Source organism: Nerophis ophidion, linkage group LG28, assembly GCF_033978795.1.
Source record: "Nerophis ophidion isolate RoL-2023_Sa linkage group LG28, RoL_Noph_v1.0, whole genome shotgun sequence".
Classification (NCBI taxonomy): domain Eukaryota; kingdom Metazoa; phylum Chordata; class Actinopteri; order Syngnathiformes; family Syngnathidae; genus Nerophis; species Nerophis ophidion.
Window position 1 is genome coordinate 17,756,953 of NC_084638.1, and position 24,212 is coordinate 17,781,164.

The 24,212-nt window shown below is 38.0% G+C and overlaps 2 protein-coding genes across 6 annotated transcripts in view; one reads left to right on the top strand and one right to left on the bottom strand.

Moving 5' to 3' along the window:
• LOC133545389 (gastrula zinc finger protein XlCGF57.1-like) overlaps positions 1-24,212 on the top strand; it is a 262,634-nt gene that overhangs the window by 186,362 nt on the left and 52,060 nt on the right. The gene's annotated exons all lie outside the window — the stretch shown is intronic.
• Positions 1,560-19,735, bottom strand: LOC133545488 (zinc finger and SCAN domain-containing protein 2-like). 2 transcript variants are annotated; one of them, XM_061891131.1, is made up of 3 exons: positions 19,201-19,735; positions 16,530-16,727; positions 1,560-3,245 (listed from the first exon to the last, which is right to left on the bottom strand). In XM_061891131.1, the coding sequence occupies exons 1-3, from the start codon at positions 19,370-19,372 to the stop codon at positions 2,578-2,580; spliced, it is 1,038 nt and encodes a 345-aa protein (XP_061747115.1). In that variant the 5' UTR covers positions 19,373-19,735; the 3' UTR covers positions 1,560-2,577. The 2 variants fall into 2 exon arrangements, with proteins under 2 accessions (XP_061747115.1, XP_061747116.1); XM_061891132.1 differs by having other exon boundaries at positions 19,642-19,734.

Here is a 24,212-nt window from a genome sequence, read left to right on the forward strand (position 1 = left end):
CTTTATAATAAGTTATTTGTTTCAGAATTCAGAAACTGTAAAAATGTATTCTTTAGGTTACAGTAAGTGCTTCGTTTAAAAATATCAACATTTAAAAAATAAATTACGGGATGGGAGTTAGTGGCGCCCCCGTGCGTCATTCATTACAACGACAGAAGCGTAAAACGTTGAAATTGTGGTGATACACCTTGTTCATTTTCATATTCTTTTTCCCTTTTACTCCGAGGTAAGACATCATTTTTAATACATACATTACTAAAACATACAAGTATTTCATTAAGATGGTGCCGCTGTAGTGGCTGCTGGTGGCAGGAGCTCTGTGCTCTTGTTTCATCCTTTTGTGTTCCTGCTGTTTCCCTCTTGTGTTCATGTGGGGGTTTTTTTTGCCTTTTGGTTGGGGACCCTTTGGGACTGTGTGACAAGGGGTGGCACTTTTGTGACTTCTACGGTGCTTTTTTGTGAACTTCTGGATCAGCCTATCGGAGACCAGCTGCTGGGTCTCTGCCACACCAGAGTCCATTTGGAGAGACTGGAGGAGATGCGGATGAAGAGACAGGGCTGTGGAGCTGGCACTGAGCACCGGGACGGACAAGCTTCACTGTGTCTTGGCTGAATGAGCTGGTATCGGACACCTCGGTCACCTTGAATGCATCCTCGCTCATCCATGTGGACTGGACACTGGCGAGAGTTAGTGGGCAGTTGGCTTGGTTGCTTTGTTGGGTCTGCTCCTGTCTCTGGTCATGCTCCTCCTACCCCAGCAGATGATGGTGTGGAACACCGCAAAGGCCCCCACAGTGTATATGAGTGTTGAAATGATGTTTTTGTTTGGTTGCTTGTCTATGAAGGGTACAATCGTATGTGCACAATATATATTATTGGTTAATTATTTTTTTTGTTTTACTTTTACTTTTGTAGCAGTATGTTGCATCAGCTCTGCTCTTTTAATGTTGTTTGTGTTCTTTGATGTTTCACTCTTACACACGTTTATGTGTGCTATGGCTATAAGGTTTTTTCATTTTTCTCACCTCTCTCCCTAGCGTTTACCTGTTTCTCACCTTTTTTGTAAGGGGCGTCGGAAATTGTCAGACCCGTCAGCGATCCTGTTCTGTCTCCCTGTAATGTTTGTCTGCTCTTGAATGGGATTGTCACAGCTAAACAGTGTGTGCAAGCAATACAAATGCGCATACTGATACCCCAGGCATGCACTGGATGTGGCGAGGACTTTTTCAATTTCAATTTAAGTCAATGTGTCGATTTCAACTGTTGCCAATCCCTTTGTGGGACAGGAAGTCACGCTCAAACATAATAAATTATCTGGTTTACTTTCAAAATAAAATACTAAAAAACTGTTTTGTTCAATGAAATTCTTCCCCAACATTTTCTAAGATTAAACAAAAATAAGGCAACAAGAGAAGTTTCCATCCTTACTCTTTTCTAAATGAAATGTGTGCAGCTGAGTCGGTCTCCCGGCAGTAAATGTGCTACTGCTTGAATAGATACTGGAGTGTAAATCACAAAATGGCACATATGTCATCTTTGTATGCATTGCAACTCTAAAGTACTTTTTCTACATTCCAATTGTATTTATTGATGATTAAAACAAACAAACAACCAACTTCACTCGCGATGGCTCTAAAGTTCAGTGATGTGTTGCTAACTTCAGACTTTTTCTTCTTTGTTGATGTTTTGCAGTAGTTAACATCCATGATGTAACAATGCTGCTAATCTACCAGAGTACACGTTTTGTTAACAATTGTATTCATTCATACCTATAGTTGGATAATAGCATCAATAAAACGTAATGGAAAACTTTTTTGATTTTATAAGACACAAAAACAAATGAAAATAATAACATGTCATCTCTTCAAAGATGAGAAGATAAAAAAATAGTAACTACATATATAATATTCAATATATGCACACAACTTAAAAAGTAACTCCATGCCAACATATAACACTATAAGATGAGAAGCACTAGATACAACATCAAACATTCATTCATATTAAAAATGCTATGCTTTAAAGTGCATTTAGCACAATCACTGTTTAAGTGTTTTTAAATCCCTGCAGCTCCCATGACTGTTACACACTTGTGTTTACTGACCTGATACTTATGCCGGAACATCTTATCACACACAGTGCAACTAAATGGTTTCTCTCCAGTGTGCGTTCTCATGTGTGTGGTCATGTGATTAATTCTGGTGAAACTCTTTTTACAAACAGAGCAAGTAAAAGGTTTCTCTCCAGTATGTATTCTCATGTGTGTGGACATGTCAAGCTTTCTGGAGAAACTCTTCATACAAACGAGCAAGTAAAAGGTTTCTCTCCAGTATGTGTTCTCATGTGTGTGGTCATGTCAGGCTTTGTGGAGAAACTCTTCTTACAAACAGAGCAAGGAAAAGGTTTCTCTCCAGTGTGCGTCCTCATGTGTCTGGTCATGACAATCTTTCTGGAGAAACTCTTCTTACAAACAGAGCAAGGAAAAGGTTTCTCTCCAGTATGTGTTCTCATGTGTGTGGTCATATGTTGCTTTATGGAGAAATGTTTCTTAAGAACGGAGCAAGTAAAAGGTTTCTCTCAAGTATGTGTTCTCATGTGTGTGGTCATGTCAGGCTTTCTGGAGAAACTCTTCTCACAAACAGAGCAAGTAAAAGGTTTTTCTCCAGTGTGTGTTCTCATGTGTGCGGTCATGTCAGGCTTTGTGGAAAAACTTTTCTTACACACAGAGCAAGTAAAAGGTTTCTCTCCAGTATGTGTTCTCATGTGTACTGTAAAATTACTCTTCCATCTAAATGATCTCCCACATTCAGAGCAGTCAAAGTGTTTGTTGTTAGTGTGACGTCTTGAATCACCTTTAGAGTCATTTTTCCTCTCCAAAGGTTTTTGGATGAGGTCACTGTGATCAGAAGAGTCTGACATCATGTGGTCCATGTCTGACAGTGGAGCAAAGATGCTGTCTGGTTCTGTTTTCATATCTTCACAATGCTCTCCATCAGCTTCTGTGATGTGTTGACTTACAAGCTCCGCCCCTCTGTTCTCCTCACTTTGACTGTGATGAAACTGTAAGGACTGAGTTTCATCTTCATCATTAGCCTCCTCTAAACTTTGAAGCTGCTCCCACAATTCCTCCTCTTCCTCTTTAATGTGGGAGGGGGCCTGTAGCTCCTTCCGTCCCACACTGGAGCTCCACTCCTGCTGCTTGGAGGGAATCTCTTCATGACTCTCTGCTGACACCTGCTGGACGTCTACAGAACATAAAACACGAATGAGGGGTTACTGTATTGACGTTTCAGGTATTCAAATTATTCACATATGAGGCAGGCCAAATAGACAGTGATGGGCAAGCGACCTGGAAAATGCAGTAATGTAGCTACAAGTTACTCTCAATTAAATGTAGCTAAGCTATCCTCAGAGAACGGCAGCAAGCTACTCTACACACTACACTGCTAAAGTAGCTTGCCACATCAAAGCTACAAACCCCGTTTCCATATGGGTTGGGAAATTGTGTTGGATGTAAATATAAACGGAATACAGTGATTTCTAAATCCGTTTCAACCCCTATTAAATTGAATGCACTACAAAAACAAGATATTTGATGTTCAAACTCAACCTTTTTTTTTTTTTTTTTTTTTTGCAAATAATAATTAACGTAGAATTTTATGGCTGCAACACGTGCCAGAGTAGTTGGGAAAGGGCATATTCACCACTGTCTTACATTACCTTTTCTTTTAACAACACTCAATAAATGTTTGGGAACTGTTGAAACCAATTGTTGAAGTTTTGAAAGTGGAATTCTTTCCCATTTAGCCCGGGGTCTCCGCTGTTGTATTTTACGCTTTATAATGCGCCACACATTTTCGATGGGAGACAGGTCCGGACTGCAGGCGGGCCAGGAAAGTACCCGCACTCTTTTTTTACGAAGCCACGCTGTTGTAACACGTGCTGAATGTGGCTTGGCATTGTCTTGCTGAAATAAGCAGGGACGTCCATTAAAAAGACAGCGCTTAGATGACAGCATATGTTGTTCAAAAACCTGTATGTACCTTTCAGCATTAATGGTGCCTTCACAGATGTGTAAGTTACCCATGCCTTGGGGACTAATACACCCCCATACCATCACAGAAGCTGGCTTTACAACTTTGCATCGATAACAGTCTGGATGACACGATGTCGAATATTTCCAAAAACAATTTGAAATGTGGACTCATCAGACAAAAGAACACTTTTCCACTTTGCATCAGTCCATCTTAGATGATATCGGGCCCAGAGAAGCCAGCGGTGTTTCTGGATGTTGTTGATGAATGGCTTTTGCTTTGCATAGTAGAGCTTTAACTTGCACTTACAGATGTAGCAACAAACTGTATTTAGTGACAGTGGTTTTCTAAAGTGTTCCTGAGTCCTGGGTTCGATCGAACCCTAGGGGTTCGGCCGACCCTCCGCCGCGGAGGTTGAGACACACCCAACTCATCATGTACCATGAATTGATTAACGTGGACTTAAACAAGTTGAAAAACTTAATAAGGTGTTACCATTTAGAGGTCTATTGTACGGAATATGTACTGTATTCTGCAATCTATTAATAAACGTTTCAATAAATCAATCAATCATGTAAATAAAAACTTCTCCCTATCGGGGTATTATGGATACGGCAACAGCAGATTTCACACGGATTTGTAGGTGTGTAATTTGTTGTGAGTTCATGCACTGTGTTGGTTTTGTTCTTTGAACAAGGTGATGTTCATGCACGGTTCATGTTGTGCACCAGTAAAAAACATAACTTTGTCTTGAATTTGAAATATATATATACGTATCTATCTATCTATATTATATATATATAGATATATATAGATCTATATATATATCAATCATTATTGTCACAGACGTCCCACTGGATCATTATTGTCACCGATGTCCCACTGGGTGTGAGTTTTCCTTGCCCTTATGTGGGCCTACCGAGGATGTCGTGGTGGTTTGTGCAGCCCTTTGAGACACTAGTGATTTAGGGCTATATAAGTAAACATTGATTGATTGATTGATATATATATATATATATATATATATATAGATCTATATATATGTATATATATATATATATATATATATATATATATATATATATATATATATACAGCGGTATGTATATATATATTTTTTTTTTTCAAATTCAAGACAAAGTTATATGTTTACTGGTGCAAAAAAAAATTTGTATATATATATATATATATATATATATATATACATATATATATATATATATATATATATATACATATATATATATATATATATATATATATATATATATATATATATATATATATATATACACACATACACATACACATACACATACACATACACATATTTATATGTGTATATATATATATATATATATATATATATATATATATATATATATATATATATATATATATATATATATATATATGTGGGCTTCACGGTGGCAGAGGGGTTAGTGCGTCTGCCTCACAATACGAAGGTCCTGCAGTCCTGGGTTCAAATCCAGGCTCGGGATCTTTCTGTGTGGAGTTTGCATGTTCTCAACCGTGAACGCGTCGGTTCCCTCCGGGTACTCCGGCTTCCTCCCACTTCCAAAGACATGCACCTGGGGATAGGTTGATTGGCAACACTAAATTGGCCCTAGTGTGTGAATGTGAGTGTGAATGTTGTCTGTCTATCTGTGTTGGCCCTGCGATGAGGTGGCGACTTGTCCAGGGTGTACCCCGCCTTCCGCCCGATTGTAGCTGAGATAAGCGCCAGCGCCCCCCGCGACCCCAAAAGGGAATAAGCGGTAGAAAATGGATGGATGGATGGATATATATATATATATATATATATATATATATATATATATATATATATATATATATATATTTGAGATGCGCGGATAGGCAATTATATCATCCGCAACCGCATCACCAAAGTCGCCATCCACCCGCCGTCCACCCGAACCAACATTTTATCAGAACCGCAACCGCCCGCCACCCGCCCGTTGAAATACATCAGAGGTCGGCAACCTTTACCACTCAAAGGTGGTAAAGAAGACAATGGGTGCCGCTAACGTTCTCGCGAATATTCAATGGTGTTCATCCTGATGACAAGAATAAGGGCGTGCTGTGAAGCCATTGCCTTTGACACCGTACAAACCGATTGTTAGTCCAACAACACGTTGTATGCAGCTTCCGCAATCACAAGTACAAGATTGAAAGGCATACTGGGTGATACAGAGTACACTGATGGTTGTGATATAAACAATTTTAGCACTCTTACTAATATGCGCCACGCTGTGAAGCCACACCAAACAAGAATGACAAACACATTTCGGGAGAACATCCTCATAGTAACACAACAATTACCCAGAACCTTTGCATATATATATATATATATATATATATATATATATATATATATATATATATATATATATATATATATATGTATATATACATATATATATATATATATATTTGTTTATTTATTTTTTTTGTTTGTTTGTTTTTTTCAAATTCAAGACAAAGTTCTATGTTTTTTTACTGGTGCAAAAAAAAAGTATATCAATCAATCAATCAATCAATGTTTACTTATATAGCCCTAAATCACTAGTGTCTCAAAGGGCTGCACAAACCACCACGACATCCTCGGTAGGCCCACATAAGGGCAAGGAAAACTCACACCCAGTGGGACATCGGTGACAATAATGACCTAGTGGGACGTCGGTGACAATAATGACTATGAGAACCTTAGAGAGGAGGAAAGCAATGGATGTCGAGCGGGTCTAACATGATACTGTGAAAGTTCAATCCACAATGGATCCAACACAGTCGCAAGAGTCCAGTCCAAAGCGGGTCCAACTCAGCAGAGAGAGTCCCGTTCACAGCGGAGCCACCAGGAAACCATCCCAAGCGGAGGCGGATCAGCAGAGGCGGATCAGCAGCGCAGAGATGTCCCCAGCCGATACACAGGCAAGCAGTACATGGCCACCGGATCGGACCGGACCCCCTCCACAGGGGAGAGTGGGACATAGAAGAAAAAGAAAAGAAACAGCAGATCAACTGGTCTAAAAAGGGAGTCTATTTAAAGGCTACAGTATACAAATGAGTTTTAAGGTGAGACTTAAATGCTTCTACTGAGGTGGTATCTCGAACTGTTACCGGGAGGGCATTCCAGAGTACTGGAGCCCGAACGGAAAACGCTCTATAGCCCGCAGACTTTTTTTGGGCTTTGGGAATCACTAACAAGCCGGAGTCCTTTGAACGCAGATTTCTTGCCGGGACATATGGTACAATACAATCGGCAAGATAGGATGGAGCTAGACCGTGTAGTATTTTATACGTAAGTAGTAAAACCTTAAAGTCACATCTTAAGTGCACAGGAAGCCAGTGCAGGTGAGCCAGTACAGGCGTAATGTGATCAAACTTTCTTGTTCTTGTCAAAAGTCTAGCAGCCGCATTTTGTACCAACTGTAATCTTTTAATGCTAGACATGGGGAGACCCGAAAATAATACGTTACAGTAGTCGAGGCGAGACGTAACAAACGCATGGATAATGATCTCAGCGTCTTTAGTGGACAGAATGGAGCGAATTTTAGCGATATTACGGAGATGAAAGAAGGCCGTTTTAGTAACGCTTTTAATGTGTGCCTCAAAGGAGAGAGTTGGGTCGAAGATAATACCCAGATTCTTTACCGTGTCGCCTTGTTTAATTGTTTGGTTGTCAAATGTTAGAGTTGTATTATTAAATAGAGTTCGGTGTCTAGCAGGACCGATAATCAGCATTTCCGTTTTTTTGGCGTTGAGTTGCAAAAAGTTAGCGGACATCCATTGTTTAATTTCATTAAGACACGCCTCCAGCTGACTACAATCCGGCGTGTTGGTCAGCTTTAGGGGCATGTAGAGTTGGGTGTCATCAGCATAACAGTGAAAGCTAACACCGTATTTGCGTATGATGTCACCTAGCGGCAGCATGTAGATGCTGAAGAGTGCAGGGCCAAGGACCGAACCCTGGGGAACTCCACACGTTACCTTAACGTAGACCGAGGTCACATTGTTATGGGAGACACACTGCATCCTATCAGTAAGATAAGAGTTAAACCAAGACAGGGCTAAGTCTGACATACCGATTCGTGTTTTGATACGTTCTAATAAAATATTATGATCGACGGTATCGAAAGCAGCGCTAAGATCGAGGAGCAGCAACATAGATGACGCATCAGAATCCATCGTTAGCAATAGATCATTAGTCATTTTTGCGAGGGCTGTCTCCGTCGAGTGATTTGCCCTGAAACCGGATTGAAAGGTTTCACATAGATTGTTAGACGCTAAGTGTTCATTTAACTGCTCCGCAACAATTTTTTCGAGGATTTTTGAAATAAAGGGAAGGTGAGACACCGGTCGGTAGTTTACCATGAGGTCAGGATCGAGGTTAGGTCTTTTAAGAAGAGGATGAATAACCGCTTTTTTGAATGCTAGGGGAACAGTGCCCGAGGAAAGTGATAAGTTTATAATATTTAGCACTGATGGACCTAATAATACAAAGAGCTCCTTGATCAGTTTCCCAGGAAGAGGGTCAAGTAAACATGTTGTTTGTTTTATTCCATTTACACGTTGTAACAATTCCTCTAATGTTATTTCCTCAAAACGAGAGAAACTATTTTGGAGGGCAGTATCCGCCGTATATACAATCGTGTCAGTGTTAATAGAACCCCGTTGTAGCTGGGACGCATTGTCTTTAATCTCCTTTCTAATGACTTCAATTTTCTTACTAAAGAATTGCATAAAGTCATCAGCTGAGTGGGTGGAGCTACTGGAAGGAGTCCCTTGTTGGGTTAGCGATGCTACCGTACTAAGCAAAAATTTAGGATCGTTTTTATTACGGTGGATGAGATTTGAGTAATAATTAGCTTTAGCTAAGGTAAGCATGCGTTTATAAGTTATTAAACCATCACTAAATGCTTGATGGTGCACCTCAAGTTTAGTCGTGCGCCATTTGCGTTCCAGCTTTCTGCATAATAATTTCTGAGCTCTAGTTTCTTCTGTAAACCACGGGGTGCGCTTTTTTGGAGCCTTTTTTAACTTTAGCGGTGCTATGTTATCAATGGTTTCGCGCAGGGCGTCGTTAAAGTTGTTAGTGAGGTTATCAATAGAGCCCACATACTTTGGGAATGGTGCCATTACCGAGGGCAGTAGGTCAGCAAGAGTTGTCGTTGTGGCCGTATTAATGTTGCGGCTGCTATAGCAGTTATTATTATTATTAGTTTGACGAACATGCGTCTGAACCTCGAATTTTATAAGGTAATGATCGGACAATACTTTAGTATACGGGAGTATCGTAACTTTGGAAGCGGTGATACCCCTGACAAGCACTAGGTTTATCGTATTACCGTTGCGATGCGTGGGTTCATTTATTATTTGTGTGAGACCACAGCTATCAATTATACTCTGGAGCGCTACGCACGGTGGGTCCGATGGGGTATTCATGTGGATATTAAAGTCCCCCATTATGATTATATTATCGGCGTGTGTCACTAGATCAGCAACGAACTCTGAGAATTCATTGATAAAGTCCGAACAGGGCCCTGGGGGGCGGTAGATAACAGCCAGGTGTAGAGGCAGCGGTGTGACAGACCTCATAGTAAGCACCTCAAACGATTTATATTTATTATTTATGTTAGGACTAAGGTTAAAGTTTTCGTTGTATATTAGTGCGACCCCCCCACCCCTTTTAAGCGGACGGGCAATATATACATATATATATATATATATATATATATATATATGTATAAGTATATAAGTATATACATTTTAAATTTGATTTTATATAAGTATATACATTTTAAATTTGATTTTTTTTCACTAAAGAAAGGTTTGGTGTGAATGCGCATGTGAAACTGGTGGGGTTCGGTACCTCCAACAAGGTTAAGAACCACTGCTTTAGAGATTGATGTCGTTTTTTGATACAGTGCCTTCTGAGGGACCGAAGGTCATAGTCATTCAATTTTGGTTTCCGGCCATGCCGCTTATGTGGAGGTATTTCTCCAGTTTCTCTGAACCTTTTGATGATATCATGGACTGTAGATGTTGAAATCCCTAAATTTCTTGCAATTGCACTTTGAGAAACGTTGTTCTTAAACTGTTTGACTATTTGCTCACGCACTTTTGGACAAAGGGGTGTACCTCACCCCATCCTTTCTTGTGAAAGACTGAGCATTTTTTGGGAAGCTGTTTTTACACCCAATCATGGCACCTACCTGTTCCCAATTAGCCTGCACACCTTTGGGATGTTCCAAATAAGTGTTTGATGAGCATTCCTCAACTTTATCAGTATTTATTGCCACCTTTCCCCACTTTTTTGTCACATGTTGCTGGCTTTAAAATCCAAAGTGAATGATTATTTGCAAAAAAAAGTTTGAACATCAAATGTGTTGTCTTTGTAGCATATTCAACTGAATATGAGTTGAAAATGATTTGCAAATCATTGTATTCTGTTTATATTTACATCTAACACAATTTCCCAACTCATATGGAAACAAGGTTTGTACAAAAGTACACGTCATTCATAAACCGTGTTACAGAAAAGATCAGTTAGAATAATACATCATGTTGGATATAGAAAACATTCAAACATTTTATTTATTGAATCAAAAATACTGAACATCCACGACATAGGGAATTTGCAAACAGCTAAAATTATACACAAAGCAAACTATAACCTGCTGTCCAAGAATATACAACAATTCCTCTCAAAAAAAAGAGGATACATTTAATCTTAGAGGAAAATGTTTTTTAAAACATTTGTACGCACGTACAACACTTCAAACCTTCAGTATATCAGGATGTGGAATTAAATGATGGAATGGATGAAGCAAAGAAATCAAACAATGTACTGATATAATTCACTTCTATAAACTCTTCAAACTTTAAGTATTTACAAAGTAGAAAGAAGAACCACTGAGAACATTCTGAATTTATTGCATCCATCCATCCGTTAATTTTCAAGATAATCTTACTCATCTCACCATATGAAATGTAACTTACTTCACCGAGTATTTTTTATATATTTTTATTGTGACTATTTATGGAGTATATTGTGAATAAATTGAGAACAGGAAGTGAACAAAAGTTTTAGCAACTTCTCAGTAAAAGCAGTTTCGAACATGTTGAAAAGACAAACTGGAAATTGTGATGTATCATGTTGCATGCATGCATGTTCCAAATAAACTTAACTAATACTTGGTCGAAATTCAAGCCACGAAATGCAAATGGAGTATTGTTGGAGTTTTTTAGATGGTTAGAGAGGACCTCCAAATTGCTCCATTGCAAGTGGACTTTTATTTACATTTATGAGTTAGAATTAGGGCTGGGCGAATATATTCGATATATCGTGGGACTAACTGCAACCGGGAGAGAGCTTTTAGGCTATGCCAGCATAAAGTGCATTGCAGTAGTCCAGGCCACTTGAAATAAAAGAATGCACGACTTGTTCAAAAAGGTTAAAAGATAAAAACGGTTTTAACTTTGCTAAAAGACGAAGATGATAAAAACACGATTTTAAAACGCCATTGACTGGTTTTTCAAGTTCAAAATCGCTATCTATAGTGACGCCAAGGCTGGTGACTTTGGGACGCACATAATTTTGCAATTGTCCCAAGTCAGTGAGGGCCGGACCAAAAACTAAAATTTCAGTTTTTCCCTTGTTCATTGTTAGAAAATGTTGGGCTAACCAAGCCTTGACGTCGCATAGACAGTTGAGAAAGGGTGTCGGGGGGCCGTGGCCTTTTCAAATCGGCATATACGTAAATTTGGAAGTTGTCCGCATAAAAGTGATAAGACACTCCATGCCTCCTAAAAATCTCTCCAAGAGGGAGGAGATATAGAGCAGACAGGATGGGGCCTAGAATAGATCCCTGGGGGACACCACAGTAAAGCGGAGCAGAAAAAGAAGTGGCGTCTTCCAGCCTGACAGAGAAGGAACTTTCTGACAGGTAGGATTTGAACTTGGGCTGGGCGATATTGGCTTTTATTAATTTCGCGATATTTTTATGCCATATTGCGATATACGATATATATTACGATATTTTGCCTTGGCCTTAAATGAACACTTGATAGATAGATAGATAGATAGATAGATAGATAGATAGATAGATAGATAGATAGATAGATAGATAGATAGATAGATAGATAGATAGATAGTTAGATAGATAGATAGATAGTACTTTATTGATTCCTTCAGGAGAGTTCCTTCAGGAAAATTAAAATTCCAGCAGCAGTGTACAGAGTTGAGATCAATTTAAATAAAAGTAAAAACTAAATAATGGGGGTTTAAATGGAAACAAAATAGAGAAATATTACAATAAGAATAAAAACTAAAAAGCAACAATGGGAATAAAAATATAACAGTAAAATAAGACAATAACAAGACAAAGTAGGCAGTAGTGACCATGTTATGAAAATGTATTGCACTGTTATTGTTTTGCATCCCCTGTCATCCTAGTACCCCCCGGCCCCCACCCCAGAGAGGAGTTGTACAGTCTAATGGCGTGTGGGACAAAGGAGTTCTTGAGTCTATTAGTCGCATATAATCTATTTGTAATATCTATATATATAATATAATAGATGCATATAATCACAGCAGTATGATGATTCTATGTGTGTACAAACCCCGTTTCCATATGAGTTGGGAAATTGTGTTAGATGTAAATATAAATGGAATACAATGATTTGCAAATCCTTTTCAAGCCATATTCAGTTGAATATGCTACAAAGACAACATATTTGATATTAAAACTGATACACGTTTTTTTTTTGTTGCAAATAATCATTTACCTTAGAATTTGATGCCAGCAACACGTGACAAAGAAGTTGAAAAAAGTGGCAATAAATACTGATAAAGTTGAGGAATGCTCATCAAACACTTATTTGGAACATCCCACAGGTGTGCAGGCTAATTGGGAACAGGTGGGTGCCATGATTGGGTTTAAAAGCAGCTTCATGAAATGCTAAGTAATTCACAAACAAGGATGGGGCGAGGGTCACCAATTTGTAACCAAATTGTCGAACAGTTTTAGAACAACATTTCTCAACGAGCTATTGCAAGGAATTTAGGGATTTTATCATCTACGGTCCATAAAATTATCAAAAGGTTCAGAGAATCTGGAGAAATCACTGCACGTAAGCGGTGATATTACGGACCTTTGATCCCTCAGGCGGTACTGCATGAAAAACCGACATCATTGTGTAAAGGATATCACCACATGGGCTCAGGAACACTTCAGAAAACCACTGTTAGTAACTACAGTTGGTGGCTACATCTGTAAATGCAAGTTAAAACTCTACTATGCAAAGCGAATGCCATTTATCAACAACACAGAGGAACGCCGCCGGCTTCGCTGTGCCCGAGCTCATCTAAAATGGACTGATGCAAAGTGGAAAAGTGTTCTGTGGTCTGACGAGTCCACATTTCAAATTATATTTGGAAACTGTGGACGTGGTGTCCTCCGGAACAAAGAGGAAAATAACCATCCGGATTTTTATAGGCGCAAAGTTCAAAAGCCAGCATCTGTGATGGTATGGGGGTGTATTAGTCCCCAAGGCATGGGTAACTTACACATCTGTGAAGGCACCATTAATGATAAAAGGTACATACAGGTTTTGGAGCAACATATGTTGTCATCCAAGCAACGTTATCATGGACGCCCCTGCTTATTTCAGCAAAACAATGCCAAGCCACGTGTTACAACAGCGTAGCTTTGTAGTAAAAGAGTGCGGGTACTTTCCTGGCCCGCCTGCAGTCCAGACGTGTCTCCCATCGAAAATGTGTGGCGCATTATGAAGCGTAAAATACGACAAAAAGACCCCGGACTGTTGAACAACTTAAGCTGTACATCAAGCAAGAATGGTAAAGCATTCCACTTTCAAAGCTTCAACAATTAGTTTCCTCAGTTCCCAAACGTTTATTGAGTGTTGTTAAAAGAAAAGGTGATGTAACACAGTAGTGAACATGCCCTTTCCCAACTACTTCGGCACGTGTTGCAGCCATGAAATTCTAAGTTAATTATTATTTGCAAAAACAAAAAAAGTTTATGAGTTTGAACATCAAATATGTTGTCTTTGTAGTGCATTCAATTGAATATGGGTTGAAAATGATTTGCAAATCATTGTATTCCGTTTATATTTACATCTAACACAATTTCCCAACTCATATGGAAACGGGGTTTGTACATTAAAACATTGTTCTTCATACTGCATTATAATATGCTCATTTTAAATTTTCATGCAGAGAGGGAAATCCCAACTAAGTCAATTGACCAAAACTGTATTTATTAAATACTCTTCATTCTCTCGCGGGTGACTTTTTAAATGAAAGAACAAATTAATAGTGCTGCTACCTTTTTGTAGTAACACTTCTGCTGCATACTTTGCATATTGCTGTTGTCTGCTGAATATCTTCCCATTTGAAGCCAAACCACTGCCAGATGATGGACCCCCTGCTCTTTATTTTGGGCATTAATTGTTCTTCCTCCATTTGTGATCAGTTTCACACCATCTCTCTCTTGTATTGTCACAAGCTGCGCTCCGCTCGACCTGCTTCAGCTAACGTTAGCCATGCTGCTACCTCTCTGATCAGCGAGAGCGTATGACGCTACACTTGCGAGAGTATGTGACGTATGTAACAAGGCGGGCTTGTTTTATGTCTCTGTGAGAAGGAGACGAGTAGGAGTGAGAAACGCCTGTAATGTAATGCACGCAGCTAAAAGCAACTGTGTGAGAACATATAATCGAATATTACGATAGTCATTTTCTATATCGCCCAGCCCTAATTTGAACCACTGTAATACAATCCCTCTAATGCCCACACTGTCTCTCAGGCGCTCTAAAATAATTGTGTGGTCGACTGCGTCAAATGCAGCTGTAAGATCTAAAAGCACTAAAATGGCAGAGCTGCCAGAATCCGACATTAAAAACCTTTAAAAGTGCAGATTCAGTACTGTGCAAAGCTTTGTATCCAGACTGAAATGGATCTAAAGTGCCATTTTCATCTAAAAAAGGCTGCAGTTGCACCAAAACACATTTCTCCAAAATTTTTGACGGAAAAAATAATTTAGAATTGGGCCGATAATTTCATAAACTTGTAGTATCAAGACCTGTTTTTTTCTAATCAAAGGCTCAAAAAGAGGTCACACTGCCTGAAATCAAGCTTCTGTTGATGATGTCCCTAACAGACAAGGCAATAGAGTCCGAGGCTTCTTTAAAAAAGTGAGGGGGGACTGGGTCTGTGGGACAGGACGAGGGTTTTAGTTTGTCAACTATTCCTTTAAGCTCAGGCATAGACACAGGCTCAAACTGACAAAACACAGCCGAGCACCGACTGCCCATATTGAAACTCAATGGACAAGGAGAAAGATTTGCCCGAATAGTAGCAACCTTGTTGTTAAAAAAGGAGAGAAATTTTTCACAAGTTTCACTTGTCATCTTCAGTGAAGTGGCTGGAATCGGATTAAGAACCGAACAAATAGATTTAAAAAGAACATGTGACGTGTTGACACTATTTGAAACTAAGTCTGACAAATATTTAGTTTTTTCAGCTTTAACCACACTTTGATAATTCCGACAGCTTTCTTTTAGAATTTGATAAGAGACCTCCAAGTGATCCCCTTTTTACTTCCGCTCCGCCCTTTGCCACTCACGCCGAGCTGTGCGCGTGGTGTCATTGAGCAAAGGCTCCTGTTTCGACTTTGGACGTATAGCACTGAGGGGCGCTATTCCGTCCAGAATCTCAGAACATGTGGAGATGAAAGAGCACATCAATTGTTCAGTGTCTGCAGAGTGTGATATATTCTGCATGGACACAGTGAACAAAGGATTAAAGGTGGCTGCAGTGTCAGACATAATAACACGCCTATGACGCACGGCAGGCCTTTTTACATCAGGGTCCAAACTTAAATTGAACATAACTGAACTGTGATCGGAAAACACATTGAAAGGACATTGTCAACATTAAAACCATAAGACAGCACAAGGTCTACAGTGTGTCCGTGTACATATGTTGGGCCAGTAACATGCTGAGCCAAATTAAAACCTTCAATCCAGTCCAAAAACTCTCTGGCCATGGGTTTAGAAGGACAACAAATGTGTAGATTAAAATCCCCGACGATTAAAATCGTGTCACAATATTTATCCAGATAAATATGGTGTATCATGACATGGCCTAAAAATAATGAGATATTAAGAAAAGGCCATAACGTTCAACCCTAGTTAGAATGTGATTTTTATTTTTTTTAATATATCCACCATCATGTATTTTGTAATGATTGTGAATTCTAGTAAAATTCCCACAAAAAGTGAAGGTTCCCTCTAAATTCCAGTAATTAAATTGAAGACTAAGTCTATGAGCATGAAGTGATGAAGCCTACTTGGATGAGAGGACACACATCTTTTAAGACAAAGTGAAGAGTCCAGTTGTGATGGATTGAATGCCCTGAGAATAAAATGATATGTGGATGTTGTGCTTACTTGGACTGTGATGAAGCTGTGAGGACTCAGGTGGTTTGTCTTCATGCTCTTCAGTCTTCACAGAGACAACAGTCAGTGGAAACTTGCTGAGATCAGCCTCCTCCTGTCCTAGAAGACACACTTCCTCTTCTTCCTCTTTAATGTGGGGGGGCTGTGGATCCACCTCTTCCTCTTTAATATGGGGGGGCTGCTGGACGTCTGTTGGGTAAATAAGTAAATAAGATAAGGAGAGAATAGAAAGTTTTGAACTGACACTGTTAACACAATGACATTACTTGTGTTCTTTCCTGTGTTGTGATAAAAGTGTATAGCAAAACAACCAATAAAAACATGGTAAATACCCACTTGTTTCTTAAAATAAATTTAAAAGTGGTACAGTGTGTACAAAAACAGACTTGGAAATTTGATTAGGGGCAATTTGAAAAGTTGTTATAAGTACGAGGCAGCATTGATTGAGGCATTCTTAACTTCACTGATGTAAAGTGTGTAAATTTTTTATTCTTTATATGGCCTATTACACCTACTCTTTATCTCTAAACTTAACCAGAATATTATAATGACATTGTCATTATCATAACTTCAATATCATGGAAATTTAAAAAAATCTAATTTCTAAATCACTTTAAAAAAAACTTCATGGTATGTTTTTGTCATCATGCAAAATACGTGTTGGTGGTCATTTTGTTGGCTGGGCCAAAAGGAACTTTTACCAAAAACATTTTTTACTATGTATTGTTTTAAGGAGTACCTCCATCTACAATTCCTCTTTAGGAATTGGAGACCATCTGCGACACACTGAAGGAAAGTCAGTCACCTTTATGCTCTCTTAATAATTCAAGTGTTGACTACTTTGGTTATTGAACATAAATGTTTACTTTTACTTATTGTTGCATGTAAGTCAGAATCAGGAAGTATAATTATAACTAATTACATTTAATTATAGTATAAAATGTATTTAATGAGTGTGTGAGTTTTGTGTAAACAACTTGATACATGTTTACATCTTCTTGGGGACTGTAACACAGATATGTCCTGAAAGGATGCACCCATTTTTAAAACCTTCACTAAGCTGTGCCACCAACATTGCCTCACTTAGCTCCTTAAGCAATCTACCAGGGTGAGGGAGTTGTTTGAAACCTACATAGACCTCGTTGTTACTTCTGACCAGTCTAAGATCACCACAAGTGGAACTACTGTATGCGGCTTAAGTGATCATTCCATAATTTTTTGTACCTGACAAGAACATAGAACCGAGGCTGACGGCCACAAAACAAGCAACGCTACAATCCTCAAGACCAAGACTCGGAAGACTTTCAATGACAAACTGTCGCATTAATACTCGCCCCTGGTACTTGCAAGTACCTAGGTCTGTGGGTCAATTCCTATCCTCAGAAAAGAAAATTACTTCACAGTCAAAGTGGGTGACAATATTATAACAAACAAAAATTTGATTACCTATCTTGGCTGCATCATAGAGACTAATCTCTCTAGTGAAAAAATGACTACTAAGGTAGTCAAAGAATCAACCGACAAATTCTGTTCTTACTAGTGTTGTCCCGATACCAATATTTTGGTACCGGGAGCTGTACCAAAATGTATTTCGATACTTTTCTAAGTAAAAGTGACCACAAAAAACTGCATTATTGGCTTTATTTAAACAAAACAAAAATCTTAGGGTACATTAAACAGATGTTTCTTATTGCAAGTTTGTCCTTAAATAAAATAGTGGACATACTGGACGACTTGTCTTTTAGTAGTAAGTAAACAAAAAAAGGCTCCTAATTTAGTCTGTTGACATATGCAGTAACATATTGTGTCATTTATATTCTATTATTTTGTCAAATTTATTAAGGACAAGTGGTAAAAATTTGATTATTAATGTACTTGTTCATTTACTAGTAATTTCTGCTTATGTTCTGTTTTAACATGTGCTATCTACACTTCTGTTAAAATGTAATAATCACTGATTCTTCTGTTGTTTGATACTTTACATTAGTTTTGGATGATACCACAAATTTAGGTATCAATTTGATACCATACAGTAACAACATACACCATTCCACCAAAATACCCATTCAGCTGACTAGATACTTTTAAAATGTAAAACATATTGACCATTATAACACCAGAGGTAGTTGTTCAGATTTCACCGCAAAAAATGTTCTAATTTGTTTGCCTGCTATACCACCAAAATGTGGATCTTCCGATCAATAGCCATTAAGGAGTGTAATTCCCTTACTTCCTTCAAAGGCACTTTGAAAATACATTACAGGTTGTAACTGGGAATATAAAAGCTTTTTGCTTTTTTTAAATTGTATTTTCTAGCAGTATTTTTGTACTTTAAAAGCTACTTTCTACATAGTACTGTGTTCTGTGTGAGCTACACAAATATGTCAACTAAAAACCATCTCATGCTTTTTGTAGCATTGAATGTGTACCGTGATGAAAGTGTACCCTTTCATATCCAAACTTCTCATAACTCCTTCAATCAATCAATCACACATTGCTACAAACTGAGAGGAACATCAACCTCAAACTGTCTCGTTTTCATGAAGAATCTAAATCAAAGCATTGCATCATCCCCACAAGACAACGCATCTTCCTATTGAAGAAACGTGTTAATAATTAATTATAAACTTAGTAAATATGTGAGAGTAAGAAGGAAACAAACCTTGTCTGTGTAACACAACTTGATGTTTCTTAAAAACAGCGTCCAGTAGTTGATTGTTTTCCTCCTTTGTTCTCGAAAGTTCCGCCTCGTATTCTGCTATCGTTCTTTTTAACACTACAAATATTTCTTCAACGGCAGCAGTTAGTCGCTGATTCACCAACGCTCTCAACATTTATAATGTAGACATTTTCACACAATCACAACACTTTACTCTCACACTTGATCTCTACTTAGCGATGTGTTGATAACTTATGTGTCTTCTGTTAGCAGCTAACAAGCTAAGCTAACGAGCGAGCGAAGCTAACAAACAAGCAAAGATAGCACGAGAAGCGGCATAGTGCTTCGAGCGCATCGAGACGAATAAATCATTGAATAAAAAATCAAAGGTTTATTTTATACGACGTAAATATTTCAAACTGGAGAAAAAATAATAAGACTGACTTATTAGCGTCCTGCTCAAGTCTCCTCCTTCCTCCTTCTTCTTCTTCTTCTTGTTTTGCATGGCGGTTGGCAATCAACCTTCTAGTGTGCATTACCGCCACCTACTGTAATGGAGTGTGGACCGAGGTGGATCCCTACTCTATATTCTTTTATTTAACCCAGTGTTTTTTAAATATGTTTATATTGCTTTGTATCCTATGTTTTCTGAATGCAATCCTAATATATCTCCCACTTCTAACCTAATATTTTCTTTTGCTAACTTATTTCCCAGTATTTCTCTTTCTCTATTGTATTTCCTACATTGTATTAAAACATGGTCAACATTCTCTATTTGATGGCAAAAATCACACAGCCCTGTTGTATGTTTTCCTATCAATTTTAGTGAACTATTTAGATATGTATGTCCTAATATCATTCTAGTAATAATGTCTTCTTCTTTCCTATTTCTACCTCCTCCTCTCATGACACCTACTCTCCTCTGGACTTTGTAAAACTCTCTACCTTTTATTTCCTTATTCCAATTATCCTGCCACTTTTTATTGTGTTCTATCTTAATTATGCTCTTCACTTCTTCTTTACTGTGCTTAATCTCCATGTTTACTTCTGTTTTAGTGGTTGCTTGTTTTGCGTATCTATCAGCTAACTAATTTCTCTCAACTCCTACATGAGCAGGAACCCAGAGAAATGTTACCACACCTCCCGCTTTATTTATCCTGTACATTGCCTGAACTATGTCATAAACTATATCTTGTCTTGTTTCTGATGTTATGTTTTTTATGCTCATCAATGCACTGCTTGAGTCCGAGCACACGACTACTTTCCTTGCTTTGTTTTCCTCTATCCAGTTAACTGCCATATAAATTGCTACCAATTCCCCCGTAAAAACAGATAGTTTATCACTGATTCTTGTATTTAACACTATATTTCTCTGTGGGATAACTGCAGCAGCTCCTACTTTACTATTTATAGTTTTTGATGCATCTGTGTATATCATGATGTTATCAAAAAACATTTCCTCAATCCAATGTTCTATCTGGTAACTATTTAAATGTCTATTCTTCAGTAATTGCATGTTTACCTTTGGGTTGTCATACATCCACGGTGGTATTGCAGGAATTGGTACTGTAGGGCTCACTTTAATATTGTCAATTTGTGCTTTGATACATATATCTCCTATTATCCACCCAAAACTATTCATTTCTTTCTTCTCTTTTTCTTGGCAGTTTAGTAGCACTTGACGGGTTGGATGTCCTTGCTTGGATCCTTTTAAGTTTGTCCAATAAACTGCTGAGAGTTGATCTCTCCTCATGTCCAAAGGTTGTTCGTTCATTTCTACTTGTAATGCTGCCACTGGAGTAGATTTAGTAGCTCCACAACATAATCTTAAAGCCTGCGACTGGATCCGGTCTATTTTCCCAAGTAGTGTTTTTGAAGCAGATTGATAAATAATGCATCCGTAGTCAATAACAGATCGAATTAAAGTGATATATATTGTTTTCAATGTCAACCTATCAGCCCCCCAATCTTTACCCCTCAAAGCCCTCATTATATTTAACACCTTTTTACTTTTCTCCACTATTTTGCTGATGTGGGTTGACCAGTTAATATTTTTATCAAACCATATTCCTAAATATTTAAATACTTGTACCTCTTCTATGTTTTCTCCATAGAGTTTTATTTGGAGCTTGTTTTGTACTTTCCTCTTCGTAAAATGTATGACTTTTGTCTTTCCAACAGAGAATCTTAAACCCCAAGCCGTCCCCCAGTCTCGAACATTATTCACCGCTTTTTGAATCTTCTTTTCTATATGATTTGTATTTCTACCTCTCTTCCACATCAATCCATCATCAGCAAACAATGCCACCTCCACTAACCCTTCCACTTCACTAAAAACTTCATTTATCATGATGGAAAATAGTACTGGACTTATTATACTCCCTTGTGGGGTCCCATTTTCCACTTCGTATTCTCTGCTATATTCATTCTCTATTTGTACTAATAATGTTCTACTTGTTAAAAATCTTTTATCCATTTGTACATTCTTCCTTTAATCCCAATCTTATTTAGTTTAATCAGCAACCCCTGTTTCCACAACATATCATACGCTTTCTCTATGTCAAAAAATACCGCAATTATACTTCCTTTATTTATTTGTCCCTTTCTAATTTCCTCTTCCAGCTGCACTGCTGGGTCATTTGTGCTTCTTGCTTTGCGAAAACCACTTTGGTAGTTTTTTATAATTTCTTTTGACTCTAAATAATATATTAATCTTTCGTTAATCATTTTTTCCATTACTTTGCCCAAATTTGAGGTCAATGCTATCGGCCTATAATTTCCTGCCTCTTCCGGATCTTTCCCTGGCTTGCATATTGGAATTATTACAGCTGTTTTCCACTCATCTGGTAATTTTCCTTCTTCATATATCCTATTATATAATTTCAAGACCACTTCTTTGCCGATGCTACCTACATTTTTGATCATTTGATAACTCACCTGATCTTTCCCTGGCGTCGTATTTTTAACTTTTTTTTTTTTATTCGAACCATTTCATCCAAAGAAAATGTCATATCCATAGTGTTGGTAAAACTATTATTGTTGTCTTCCTTCATTTCCTTAATATTTAAACTAATTGTTTCTTCTCTCTTTTGTTTTTCTACATTTCTCAAATTGTCATTACTGTGCACTTTAACAAAGGTTTTTACTAAAAGTTCTGCTTTTTCTTTATTACCTACCACACTCTGCGTTCCATCTTTCATCACATGATGTTTATGTTCTTTTCTGACCCCTGACATTATCTTGATCATTCCCCACACTTGGCTTAAAGGAGTAGTTCTATTTAATGATTCACAAAATGTTCTCCAATAGTCTTTTTTCATTTTCCTAATAACGTACCTTACTTTTGCTTGGTGCCTTTTATACTGGCTCATATCTTGAAAATTATGTGTTCTTCTTAATATTCTAAATGCTTTATTCCGTTCTTCTATTGCGTCTGTGCACGCTTGTGTCCACCATCTTCCTTCTTTTCCCTATTCTACTCCTTGGTATGCTCTGTTTGGCTGCGTCCATTATGCACTTTGTAATAACTGTATTAAGTTGTTCAATATCTTGATTTATATCCACTTCCTTTAATGTTATGTCGGTAATTTCCCTAAATTGTCCCCAGTCACCATGATTATACTTCCATCTTCCTTCTATCCTAGTGCTTTCTGTCCTATGATTTATGTTTATGTGAATGAAGATTGGATAGTGATCACTTCCCATTGTGCTGTATTTATTTACTTCCCACTCCACCTTTCCTGCTAACCCTTGTGACACTAGTGTTGAATCTATTGTTGTTTCTTTACCTGTGACGGCATCAAACCTTGTTACGGACCCATCATTCAGACACATCAGTTCTCTTTCCTCCAAAAGTACTTCCAATGTTTCCCCATTCCAGTCACCCCTTTCACCCCTCATTGTGCTATGTGCATTAAAGTCACCACACCAAAAAATATTACCACTCCAGTGCTCCACTGTTGTCTCTACTTGATGAATTTCTAATTTCTTGCATGGATTATAGAAGTTTAGCACTTTGTATCTTTCTTTATTATTCCATACTTCTACTCCTACTATTTCTAGTTCTTGCTTTACTTTTAATATTGAATAATGCATGTCTTCTTTAATAAATATGGCACATCCTCCTCCTTGCCCATCATTCCTATCTTTACGTATAGTTATATATCCTTTTATTATAAAGTTTAATTTTGGCTTCAGCCATGTTTACTGAATACATATTATATATGGTTTATTTTTCATATGATTATTATATCCCTTTAATTCCTGTCCGTTTGCCATCAAACTTCTGGCATTCCACTGAACAATGAACATGGTGTTGGATTGTGGTCACATGACTCCGTCTCGTCTACTCTCTGAAGTTCACCTTGCACCTGTTCCAAAGATAGTTATTTTACGTTTAACAACTTTGCTGCTGCTTTGACAATTATTTTGATATTCTCAGTCTTATGTCTTGCCTGTTCTGTACAGTTTATTACATATGCCAGGAACACAACTAATTTGTCCATGGAAATTCCTGCATTTGTTGTTTTTTTATTACTTAAACTGTTCTCACTTCTGTCTTGTTCTCCACTTTCTTGTTGTCTTGCTTTAACTGCCTCTGCATATGTAATATTTATTTGTACTCTGATTTGCTGTACTTCTGTTGCCTGTTTCCTTATGATGCAACCAACATACACTGCTGTGGGATTCCCTCACAGTTCCGACACTTGATCCGTTCATGACTTCCACATTGTCCATACTCATGCTCCCCTCCACACCTTCCACATCTCATCTTAGCATGACACACACTACTATGTGCCCAGAGCATTGGCACTTGAAACAAGGTCCTCAAGGTGACAGAAAAACATGATACAACTTGCCTATCATGTGATTCTACCATGTTGGCAAAATACAAACGCAAACATGGAATCAAAAGTGAAAAGTACCCATCCCTACCAGCAAGTGTTGTTGTACTGGAAACTAATTTGCAAACACAACTTCATCACATCCAATACTCCACTGTGGAATTGTTGTCA